The sequence below is a fragment of the Ochotona princeps genome, chromosome 5, assembly GCF_030435755.1.
Source record: "Ochotona princeps isolate mOchPri1 chromosome 5, mOchPri1.hap1, whole genome shotgun sequence".
Lineage (NCBI taxonomy): Eukaryota > Metazoa > Chordata > Mammalia > Lagomorpha > Ochotonidae > Ochotona > Ochotona princeps.
This window is the reverse complement of record NC_080836.1, coordinates 76019113-76031614: the sequence shown is the minus strand read 5'-3', so window position 1 is coordinate 76031614 and position 12502 is coordinate 76019113. Positions and strand designations below refer to the sequence as shown.

Genomic DNA, 12502 nt, shown 5'->3' with positions numbered 1-12502 from the left:
CTTTCCAACAAAAATAAATAAATCTTTAGAAAAAAATCATGATGCTTTTTTGTCACATACATGCATTTTAAAATGCTGGTCCACAGTAAAGCATGGGCATTTCTGAGTGCCCCAATTATCTACTAAATTTTATCCATATCCTAGGAGTAATATTTTCTAGTAACTTCATGTGGCTAAATTGACAGGATAAGGAGATGATGTAGGGTGCTCGGTCCAGCAGCACATATACCAAAATTGGAACTACAGAGATGTCCAGTAAGGCTATCTTCTGGTCTTTAGACTTACAGTAATGGCTCTAAAATGTCCCTAAAATACTTAGAGCACTCAATGCGTTTCTCCAGTTACTTGCTTATGAAACTTTTTTTTTTTTAAGAAAAATTAAGAGAAGGAGAGACAGAAAGATCTTCTGTCTGCTGGTTCGCTCCCCACGTGGCTGCAGTGGTTGGAGATGTGCTGATCAGGAGCCAGGAGCTTCTTCCAGGTCTCCCATGTGAGTTCAGGGTCCCAAGGCTTTGGGTTGTCCTCGACTGCTTTTTCCCAGGCCACATGCAGAGCTGGATGGGAAGTGGGGCAGCCAGGACAAGAACCAGTGCCCATATGGGATCCCACTGAAAGCAAAGCAAGGATTTAGCCACTAGAGTATCATGCTGGGCCCACTTAAGAAACTTTTATTCATTTATTATTTTTTTTTTAACGATGCAGGGCCAATATACAGAAGGGGAGAGACAGAAAGATCTTACGTCCATCCACTGGTTAACTCCCCAAGTGGCTGCAATGACCAAAGCGGAGCTGATCTGAAGCCAGATGCCAGGAGCCTCTTTCCCATCTCCCATAGAGGTGCAGGGTCCCAAAGCCTTGGCCTGGCATTCACTTGGGAGACCAGGATTCATTTGAAGAGGCAGTGAGCTTGTTAGAAGCACCAGCTGTGAGCCCGGTGCTGTGGCCTAATGGCTTAAGTCCTTGCCTTGCATGCCTGGGATCCTGTATGGGTGCTGGCTCATGTCCCAGTTGCTTCACTTCCCTTCTAGCTCCTGGGAAAGCAGTTGAGGACAGCCCAAAACCTTGGAACCCTACACCCACATGGGAGAACCAGAAGAAGCTCCTGACTCCTGGCTTCGGATTGGTTTGGCTCCAGCTGTTGTGGCTCCTTGGGGAGTGAACCAGCAAATGGAAGGTCTTTCTTTCTGTCTCCTCTTCTGTGAATCTGACTTTCCAATAAAAATAATTTTTTTAAAACACCAATTGTGGTGTCAGTGTATGTGGAATCACAGCTGAGTGCTCCCCACTTGGTGATTTTAGGCAAGGGAGAATCTCCAAGTTTTTGGTTTCTTGTCCATGTATCTCGAGCTGATTGCTGTAAGGATTACATGAAATAAGTGTAAAGCTTCTGTCATGCAGTTGAAGAACCTAGATGTTTTCTGCTTTTGTGATTCTGCCTTAATTGCTTGGCTGGGAGCTGTGTGAACTCCAGGCCTGATAGTCTATGTGACACCTGGCAGGACACCTGGCAGATCACGTAGGCAGACCACTCCTCAGGAAGGAGGTCCCTGGTGTTAGATAAGATCCACTGCCCTATAGCTCATCAATTTGTACTTTTTAAAAGTTGCTTGCTTCAAACCCACCAATAGAAGCCTGCTAAATCATGACTGTATAATTAATAGCCTAAAATGTATAAGAATGCTGGACTGCTCAACCGGGGGCTCTCTCTGGCTCTCTCCTCTTTGGTCGTCCCTGCTGATCTGGCTGCAACCTCGGCTGGGCTGGGGGAAGAGGCTGGGAGACCTAGGCTAACCTGAATAAACCACCTTTATGCCTTAGCACCGACTTCAGACTTGATGATTCTCTGGGGATTTCAAAATCCCGCACAACACAGTAAATGGAAGGTGCTCTCCTAACACACTGCTGTTTACCACAGGGCTTTCACCTAATCAACCCATTTTCCCAGCATTATTGTTGACTTCAGACCAATGTTCCCATCACTGCCTCAGTCACCTTGATTATATCAAGACATCAAAATCTTTACTTGGTTTATTTCTTCTCCCAAGGGAGACTAATTAATGTTTTGATTCTTAAGTTTGGAAGTTAGCCTGCAGCTCTCTTCTCTTACATACGCCTCACAAGCAAATGCTAATTGTTTTAATGATCTCATTGTTTCATCCTTTAACTGTAATCATTTCCGTTTCTGCTTTTAGTATTAAAATTTTATTTTTTGCCAGAGGTTTTTTTGGGCCACGTTTTATATCGCATACCTTTATTCCCCAAGTGTTACTAATTTTTGTTGTCAGTCTCAAAAGATCTGTACTTGATTATTAGAATGCGTCTGTATTTACCGGCATTCAATTTTTATTCTGAAGTGCCAGTGGTTAAGTGGTGCCAATGCAGTTTTATGTGTCTTAGAGCTTATTTCTTAAACGCCCCCTTGTTATAGTCATAAGGGCCATATATGGAGAAGGAGACATACCCACTGCGTACTAAGTTGTAACAAAACGCAGAAAACAATGCCAGCCGCGACACACTGGGTAAGAATCTGAACGGAGACGTACCCAACATGGCGGCCGCCCTCCTCCTCGCTGGGGTTCTGCACCCAGCGCCTGCGCACTGGGAGGCCGCGCCCCCGCCCCGCCCTGGGGCGGTGACGCGCTCAGGACGTCTTCCGTGTTTTCGAGAAGAGTCCTGACGCCGCGACTGTCAGCACCATTTTGTGGTGGTTGCCGGTCGCCGAGAGCTGGGCCCTCTCCTGTTCCCGTTGCAGCTTTGTGCCCTTCAGCGAGGCGTCTCAAGCAGAACGGTAAGCGGCAGAGATAGCGCACCGGCACCAGGGCCGTCGTCCCCGGGAGTGTGGCAGTCGGCCGCCCCCACGGCGGCTTCCTCCTCAGCCGCAGGCTTCCCAAAGGCGGCGCGATCGTCTGCTCTCGGCGGGCCCGTCGCCGCCGGCCTCTGCTCGCCGACGCTGAGGCGGTTGGCATGACGGGGCACCCCCGTCGCGGCGCGGCTTTCCGCAGCTGGGCAGGTGGGGAGGGCTGAGCCCGGGCACCTGCGGCCGCCATGTTGTTAGCTCCGGCGGCCGAGTTGCAAGATGGCGGCGGGGCGGGGTCCGTCCTTCCGTCCGTCCTTCCGTCCTTCCGTCCTTCCTTGGGAAGAGGTGGTGGAGCTGCCTGTTGGGCTGGCTTCGCGCGGGCGTTCTAGAATGTATAGAGATCCCTCAGCGCTTGCGGGCACTTGTCTGTAGCCAGTGGAAACGGCGACGGGACAGGGTGACCGGGAGGGACGAAGAGAGACGCGGGGGTGCGTTGGCTCCTCTCGGGGTCCCAGGTCGTAGGCAGAGGCCTGTGCTGCAGTCCCGGCACCGGAGGTCAGTGGAGTCGTTTAAGGAGCCGCTTTCTGGAAGGCAGTGGTCTCGGCCGGCCGCGGAGTGGTGCGTGAAGCTAGCTCGTTTCCGCTGTGTACCGTCCGGCCTGGGGAGTCTGGGGTTTTGGGTCTCTGGTGCTCTCATTGGCTTCCGTGCGTGCTCAGAGTCCTTGGCGTGCTGGCGTGTTTTGTACCGACCTTTCAGTGTGCGCTGGAAAGATGATTGCAGAAATCTGGTCAGGATGTTTAGATTGGAGACTAGTTTCTGAGACGTGTTTTGTGGTTGCTTTTGTTACTGGAAGGTAGTTGATAAATTGGGATTCGCACTCTGCCTTTTATTTTAAAAAAATTTGCCTTCGTTGTAGCTTCAAGTCTGAGCATGGCGTCAGTGGGATTTATCAGTGGTTACGGATGGGGTGAAAGCGAGTGCCAAATTTTAATTTGAAAGAACAATCCCGGAAGGTCATACCAAGGGTACACTTACAAAGAAGTGATTTTATTATTAAACAGCTCCTTGCGGGATGCGACTGAACTGGGAAAATTTTGCCTTTTTTTATAGATGAGACACTCAAAGAGGACTTACTGTCCTGATTGGGATGAAAAGGATTGGGATTATGGAAAATGGAGAAGTAGCAGCTGTCATAAACGGAGGAAGCGATCCTATAGCAGTGCTCGGGAGAACAAGCGCTGCAAATACAATCACTCTAAAACATCTGATAGGTAAGGAGGTGAAGCTGTACAAATACATCGTATGGGAACATTAGTGTCACACAACTGAAAGTGCCCCTTGTCCCGATTTCAATTGCTTAGGTTTGAATTTCTGATTCCTAATGTGGACTTTGGGAGCTAGCAATGACTGAAGTGATCCCACACCCAGCCTAAATTGCGAGAATTTAGGGAGTGAAACAGCCAATGGGAGCGCCTTCTGCCTCAATAAATAACTTTGTTTACAATTCCTCTGTGTCCTGTGAGAGGGTGTTTGTTTTGTATTTATAGGGTATGGCACTCCCATCAGGTCTCCCAGGATGAGTGGTAGGAACTCAGTGACCTGTACCTTGGCCACCTCACTGGGTCTGCATTAGTGGAAAGCTACAGTCAGGAGGTAGAGCTAGCTGGGAGTCAAACCCAGGCACTCTAGAATGGGATACAAGCTTGATCAGTGTCTCGACCTGGGCCAAACTCCTCTGATGTGCTGGTGATCAGGGAGGGAGGGTGGCAGTTAGAGACAGTCTTGAAGAGAACATAAAAATTATAATTTTATTATAATTTGATGTTGGCACAAAACATTGAGCAATTTTTTTTCTCTAGCTATTATTTGGAAAGCAGATCTATAAATGAGAAAGATTATCATAGTCGACGCTACATTGATGAATATAGAAATGACTACAGTCAAGGATGTGAACCTGGATATCGCCATAGAGACCATGAGAGCAGATACCAGAACCATAGTAGCAAGTCCTCTGGTAGAAGTGGAAGAAGTAGTTATAAAAGTAAACATAGGATTCATCACAGTACGCCACATCATCGTTCACACGGGGTATGAGCTGTTTTAAAACATTTTCAATGTTATTACCCATGTGGGACAGGAATGTTTGAATTTGAGAAAGTTTTGTTAGAGACAAAACCATCTCAGTTTTGACTTGTAGGATTTTTTTTCTGTATTTATGCATTGGATAGGGAATTCATAAAATGTGGTACATATATGTATTCTATAGTAAGATTTTAGTTAGTGATTGGCTCCAAATTATCATTCCATTGAAATTATGGAGATAGTTAAAAGTACTTCAAGAAATTGCCTTACTCTGATAAGTTGGTGTTTTAGCATAAAAGTAGAACATGTTCTGTTCCAATAGAGCATGTTTAGTCCCTTCCAGTAAGCCAGTCACAATGTAATTGAGATTTGTGAGTTATGTATTAATTTGGAGATGAGCTCAGATGATATTTTAAATGTCATAGTATTATTCTTGTATGATGGATATTTTTCTCCCCAAAATTAGGACTTAAATTTTATTAACTGTTTTAATACTTGTTTTCTTAGATAGCTAGGAAATTTTAATTTGGCCACAGCCTACTTTAACAAGTAAATATTACAGCCTACAGTTTTACAACTTGAAATTAGGACACTAGAAACTTAAAATTATGTTTCAGTGAATGCTACAACTAAGCATTTATTTTTTTTTAAGAAAAGCAATTGTATTATGTTTTGTTGCCTTGCCACTTTGAGTATCTTATCTGAAAATCTGTTCCTTGCCATGTTTTTCTCCTGTTAACATAAACTATGTGCCCTGTGAATTTCTGGGGACTGAATTTGAAATTGCTCCTGCCAACCGTTTGTGGCCTGGCGTGTATCTGAATGCCTGAATATCTCCCCGCTGAATGAATTTCGTATTCTGCCCTGAATTCACTCGGGTATATTGATTGGCTGGATGATCTTGGTGCCGCCCACTTGACGTTTCCAGAAGAGTCACCGAAGGAAAAGAACCAGGAGTGTAGAGGATGATGAGGAGGGTCACCTGATCTGTCAGAGTGGAGACGTACTAAGTGCAAGATGTATAGAATATTTTTCAACACTTATTAACTTTTCAGATAACATAATCTTTATGTAGATTGTTTTCAGGGATTTGGAAATCTTTTTCTTTCTCTGTTTTTGTTTTATTTTCTTCTGTTTGTTTTTTCTTTTTTTTTTTTTTTTTTGGTGGGGAGGGACTGTGTTTTGCTTTCTTTAGAAATTTAATGTTTATTACACAGAACTTCCAGAACAGTAAATGAAGTTAATGAAATTAGACCTAAAGTAGTTAATGTTTATTGGTGGTGTTGATCAATAAAGTAAATATATAATGATAAGGAAATTTTTAGCATCAAGTAGAATAATCTGCATTGATAGCATTAATTGTAAGTACATCATTTCCACTTCTCAGCATGGCTAAGATTTATTTCTCTTTTTTAGATGAAATTGTTGATACTTTGGGTGAAGGAGCTTTTGGGAAAGTTGTGGAGTGTATCGATCATAAAGCGTAAGTTTCTTTCGAGATTACACTGGAGTTATAATATTTTGTGTAGGCTTTATGCACTCTTTTAAAATGTGTTTATACATTTTTAACTTAGGTCTTTTCAGTATAAGAAAATGTCAGTTAAAATATGTACCTTTTATATTTTTTAATAGTCTGGGAATATATTTTTTTGGATGAGTATTTGGTTATCCTGCTGAGCACAATTATTAGGGCTTCCCTTTTTTCCTCATTTCGATCTGTTTTTCAACCTTGGTTTTTTTTCTTTTTTTAAAGATTTATTCATTTTTTTATTACAGCCAGATATACAGAGAGGAGGAGAGACAGAGAGGAAGATCTTCCGTCCGATGTTTCACTCCCCAAGTGAGCCGCAACGGGCCGATGCACGCCGATCCGACGCCGGGAACCTGGAACCTCTTCCGGGTCTCCCACGCGGGTGCAGTGTCCCAATGCACTAGGCCATCCTTGACTGCTTTCCCAGGCCACAAGCAGGGAGCTGGATGGGAAGTGGAGCTGCCGGGATTAGAACCTGCGCCCATATGGGATCCCGGGGCGTTCAAGGCGAGGACCTTAGCCGCTAGGCCACGCCGCCGGGCCCTTCAACCTTGATTTTTAACATTAGGAGCCTTTGAAGCTTTGCTTATGTAAGAACTTTACTAGTTAGGTTATACCTTGGCTCCTAAGTTTTTAAAATCCATTCAGATCATTTGTTTATTTTTATTGAAGATTTATTAGTTTTTATTGAAAAGGCAGGTTTACAGATAGAGACAAAAATCTTCTGTCCACTGGTTCATTCCCCAACTGGCCAGAACAGTTGGAGCTGAGCCAGTCCAAAGCCAGGAGCAGCCAGGAGTTTCTTTTGGGTCTCCTATGTGGGTTCAGGATCCCAAGGCTTTGAGTCATCTTTTGAGTCAGCTGCTTTTCCAGGCCACAAGCAGGGAGCTGGATGGGAAGTGGAGCAGCCAGGATATGAACTGGCGCCCATATGGGATGCTGGTGCATGCACAGTGAGGACTTTAACCACTAGGCCACCGCACTGGGTCCTAAAGATTCATTTTTAATGAAAAGGCAGAATTGGAGAGAGGAAAAACTGAAATCTTCCATCTGTTGATTCACTCTTTAAATGGCCACAATGGCTAGAGCATGCTGGTGCTGAGCTGGGAATGTCTTTTGGGCCCACTTGGGGGTGGAGGTCCAAGCACTTGGGTAATGTTCTGCTGCTTTGCCAGGCCAGCATGGCAGATGGAGGCTTAACTTGCTGTGCCCTGGCATCAGCCCCCAAGGGCAAGTGACTTCTAAATAGTGTCACAAATTTATTTGTGTTCATTTCAATGACAAATGATTGAAATTAAGATAGGTTAAAAAATGTTTTCCTCTATCTTTTTCTAGTCTCTGTTAGAAGCTTCCAGTTGCTTGTGAAGTCTGTGAACTAGCATTCTTCCCTAGGTCCCCACTGCATCCCGACATTCTGGTAAAACTGTCCAAAGAAATTGAGATTGTATTTGGCAGTCACAGAAATTACAGGAGGAAATGAGTTTAAATATGTTACATGGAATCCAAATTGAGGAAGTATTATCCCCAAAACTAATAAAAATGGTCTAATGAAAGTATTTTGTAGTGTTTGGCATGCTTGCATTACTGATTGTATGGTATGCTTGAAAGGCTTGTTAATCGTTTAGACTGAATTGTGACCAAAATTTTAAAGATACAGTTCAGAGTGTTAAGTAGTAGTACTGTTTGCAGAGAATGATAGCAAACTAGACTTATTTTTTTTTTAAAACTTCAAACTCATTCTCTATTACAGGGGAGGTAGACATGTAGCAGTAAAAATAGTAAAAAATGTGGATAGATACTGTGAAGCTGCTCGCTCAGAAATACAAGTTCTGGAACACTTGAACACAACAGATCCCAACAGTACCTTGTGAGTATCAAATTAGAACTTGGAAAGTGCCCTTGGGAACTGAATTGTAAGAATATACTCAAGGTACTTTTCTTGTGTTTGTAGCCGCTGTGTCCAGATGTTGGAATGGTTTGAGCATCATGGTCATATTTGCATTGTGTTTGAATTACTGGGGCTTAGTACTTATGACTTCATTAAGGAAAATGGTTTTCTACCTTTTCGACTGGATCATATCAGGAAGATGGCATATCAGATATGCAAGTCTGTGAATTGTAAGTTGTTGATACATCTTACAGAATCAATTTGAGATTTATTGCCAGACTGATTAGTTTCTTTTAAAATAGTAAGATTTCACATTGGACTTGTAGGTGGTGTGAATTGGGTAATGTTGGGAAGGGGGTGTGTTGGTCTGAGCATATGAAATTTCACTTGGGAATAAGTTCAAGAGAGAATTTACATAGTGTGGTGACTGCAATTACTTATGTTATATACTTTAAAAATCAGTAAGATTTGAAGTATTCTGATCACAACCCCCTAATGAGTATGAGATAACGTGTGAAAAAGTCCCGTGATTTAGGCATTCTGTGATTTTACACATATCACACATTTACCAGTTAAAAATAAGGGGAGAATATATGTGAAAAATTCAACTGTATAAGCTGTAAGAAGTGTAGTGCATTTCAGTTTGTGGTGACTATATAGGCTTGGAATGTTACTTTTTTGGTTTGTAGGGTTTGGGGTGTGGCTTGGTTTGGTTTTGTTAAAGATTGTATCAGCTTTTTTTCTGCTCTCAGTTTTGCACAGTAATAAGTTGACTCACACAGACTTAAAGCCGGAAAACATCTTATTTGTACAGTCTGACTACACAGAAGCATATAATCCCAAAATGGTAAGTCTTCAAATGAGTATTTTCTTCATTGTTTCAAATGAGTATTATATGCCTTTGTAAACCATGATTTAATATTTTTCAGAAACGTGATGAGAGAACCTTGATAAACCCAGATATCAAAGTTGTAGACTTTGGAAGTGCGACGTATGATGATGAACATCACAGTACACTGGTATCTACAAGACACTATAGAGCACCTGAAGTCATTTTAGGTTTGTTTGCTTTTAAAGCTCTTAGTTATGTAATAGTTCAAGATTTTGAACAAGTGATTTAATCTTTGTGAAAGTACTTGCATGCTTGGTAAATAGGTATCACTTAATACCTAGGATTTATTCTAAGAAATCATTAAGTCATTTTTGTTGTACAAACATCATAGAATGTATCTAAGTTGGGTGTTTATACAGTATAGCTTATTGCTCCTAGAATAAATAATAAAGCACCAGGAAGTATGATGCAGTCAGAAGACTTCTAAGCATGAAAATAGGTGAGGCAGCAGATGAACAGGGCATATGAGGCTGCTGCCAGCATAACAGATCACACTGGTTTATAGTGCACTGTGTTTGGTAAGTATGAGTACATTCTAATGATAGGTAAGCATATAAATCAGCAGTTGCATGGTCATTTATCATCCCTGTCAAATGTTAGGTAGTGTCTAGAACCATGTGCTACTTCTGCATAACCACAGTGTCGATGTCTTGCCACCAGCATCACAAGACACCCTGCACCGCAGCATGAGGACAACTGTGGTGTCAGTAGGCAGTAAGAATTGTTCAGCTCCTTATACTCTATCGGAGGGACTTCAAAGCAGAAGTTATTTAATGCCTTTTGTATTCCATTTCTTTATGCAGACAGCCTTCACTTTTATAGTTAGGACATTGGACCCTAGGAAAGAAGTAAGTCTCCAAGTTGCGAGTCACAAACATGGGACTAGTTAGTTCCAAAAGTCAAATCGGTTGAGACTTGAAATAAGATGTTTTCAAAGCTGTAACCTTTATTTCTTTTTTTTTTTTTAAAGATGTATTCATTTTATTACAGCCAGATATACACAGAGGAGGAGAGACAGAGAGGAAGATCTTCCATCCGATGTTTCACTCCCCAAGTGAGCCGCAAAGGCCGGTGTGCGCCGATCCAAAGCCGGGAACCAGGAACCTCTTCCGGGTCTCCCACGCGGGTGCAGTGTCCCAAAGCTTTGGGCTGTCCTCGACTGCTTTCCCAGGCCACAAGCAGGGAGCTGGATGGGAAGTGGAGCTGCCGGGATTAGAACCGGCGCCCATATGGGATCCCGGGCGTTGAAGGCGAGGACTTCAGCCGCTAGGCCACGCCGCCGGGCCCGTAACCTTTATTTCTTCATGTGTTTTTTTAACCTTAAATTAAGTCGTTCCTTTACAATCCTAAAGCTAACATCAGTGTTTACATACAAAGTTTTCTTAATCAACTTTGAATGTCTTCTGAGGTTTGAATGTAATTCTGAGGTTCATTTCCTAACACTATATTTTGCAGCTCTTGGATGGTCTCAGCCATGTGATGTCTGGAGTATCGGATGCATTCTCATTGAGTACTATCTGGGGTTCACAGTATTTCCAGTAAGTGACTCTCATTGGCTTTGCATAAGAAAAGCATTCAGTACATGAATATACTATGAGGCATTTCTCATTACAGAAGTTTGGTGTAAATAGTTCTTGGCTAGTCCCTTTTGGGAGACCCACAAATGAGCTATAATTTGCCGAGTCTGTCCTTTTGGTGGTCTCCATCTTTGCCTTCCAATTACAGACTGGAAACTGAGCAGCTACTTCAAATAAAACATGATGTTTAAAATAAGATAGTTAATGAGTTATTTTCCTTTTGTTCCTTTTAGACACATGATAGTAAAGAGCATTTAGCAATGATGGAAAGGATTCTTGGACCTTTGCCAAAACACATGATACAGAAAACCAGGTAGGTGGTAGGAGCTAGTGCCGTCTTTAGTCCTGCCTCAACTTTTATGCAACTAAATCTTTTTCTGTTAAGCAGATTGATTACTTTGACTTCTGTTCCGTGGCTAGCTACCTTCTGATTCTCTAGAAATTCTAAACATTGATCATTGGTCTCAGGAAAGAGCAGCTGATGAATCACTTCTGCTAAATTTTTGACTTGTTTTCAGGAAACGCAAGTATTTCCATCATGATCGCTTAGACTGGGATGAGCACAGTTCTGCTGGCAGATATGTTTCGAGACGCTGTAAGCCTTTAAAGGTAAGCTTTTGGAATTGACACATCGAGTTTCCCCTCCATTTTTATGAGGAAGAAATGTAGAAAAGACTAATTTTCTCTTTTCCTTTCAGGAATTTATGCTTTCCCAGGATGCTGAACACGAACTTCTTTTTGACCTCATTCAGAAAATGTTGGAGTATGATCCAGCCAAAAGAATCACTCTCAAGGAAGCCTTAAAACACCCTTTTTTTTATCCACTTAAAAAAACTCTATAGACCATAGTTGTATAGCTCTCAAAGAGATTATAGACTGTATCAGTCTAATTTTTAAATACTAAGTTATTTTGTACAGCTTTGTACATTTTCCTAAATTTTTGTATTGCCATGCTTATTTTTGCTTGGATAATTTGATTGTAAAGTAATAAACATCTTCAGTGATTACCAAATGGTTTATTAAAAATAAACTTTGTGCTTTGAAATTTATTACTGTGCAAGATTTTCTTCTGGTGTTGTGAGGTGGGGTAAACCTGAATTTGATTCTCTGCTGCTCCACTTTAAACACAGGTCAGAGAACTATCCCCCAACCCAGTGATTTTTCAAGAACTTAGGTTTCAGAGAAGAAAAATTATGGTACAGGGATTAAAATATGAGACTTTTACAGAATAAAGCAACCTGATACCATGGCTTTAGAAGATACAGGAACAAGCCTAGTGTGCACCGATTCAGCCACAGATCTATTAGCGTGCTGCTCCAAGTCATCACTCCTCTGCTTTCAATCCAGCTCCTGCACATGTGCCTGGAGAGCAGTGGAAGATGCTTGTGTCCCTGAACAGGTGAACACGTGAAAGACCCAGATGTGCTTAATTTCAGGCTGGCCCAGCATTTACAACCATTTGAGTAATAAACCAGAGGAGGAAAGATACGTGAATTTTTTTTTTTTTAGGGACTGTAGGCTCAGTTTTTGGGCTGCCTTCAAGTTGAAGGTAATGAAACCAAATAGACACAAAGAACTAGAGTTTAAGCCAAGAAGGACTACTGGGGCTGATGTAATAGTTGTTTTTAACTGCTGCTCTTAATACCAGCATCTCTTCTTTTTTTCAAACTTTTTGCTAATATGCCTGGGAAAAGCAGTATTAAGTACTGCCACCTATCTGACAACGTGGAGTCTC

The 12502-nt window shown here is 42.2% G+C and overlaps 1 protein-coding gene across 2 annotated transcripts; it reads left to right on the top strand.

Moving 5' to 3' along the window:
- Positions 1-2594: 2594 nt before the first annotated feature.
- CLK1 (CDC like kinase 1) lies at positions 2595-11623 on the top strand. 2 transcript variants are annotated; one of them, XM_004576941.4, is made up of 13 exons: positions 2595-2788; positions 3908-4068; positions 4657-4885; positions 5808-5898; positions 6296-6362; positions 8161-8277; positions 8362-8528; positions 9051-9145; positions 9228-9357; positions 10646-10728; positions 11001-11080; positions 11286-11376; positions 11466-11623. In XM_004576941.4, exons 2-13 carry the CDS (start codon positions 3908-3910, stop codon positions 11607-11609), a joined length of 1455 nt encoding a protein of 484 aa, XP_004576998.1. In that variant the 5' UTR covers positions 2595-2788; the 3' UTR covers positions 11610-11623. The 2 variants fall into 2 exon arrangements, with proteins under 2 accessions (XP_004576998.1, XP_058520791.1); XM_058664808.1 differs by lacking the exons at positions 2595-2788; positions 3908-4068; positions 5808-5898 and having other exon boundaries at positions 4747-4885.
- The last annotated feature ends 879 nt before the right edge of the window (positions 11624-12502 follow it).

Excerpts from the sequence above, each read along its gene's own strand:
- CLK1 (XM_004576941.4), top strand. The coding sequence starts at position 3,908 with ATGAGACACTCAAAGAGGACTTACTGTCCTGATTGGGATGAAAAGGAT. Across the intron at positions 8,278-8,361 it reads ACAGATCCCAACAGTACCTT|CCGCTGTGTCCAGATGTTGG; the intron begins GTGAGTATCAAA and ends TTGTGTTTGTAG. Across the intron at positions 11,377-11,465 it reads GACGCTGTAAGCCTTTAAAG|GAATTTATGCTTTCCCAGGA; the intron begins GTAAGCTTTTGG and ends TTTTCCTTTCAG.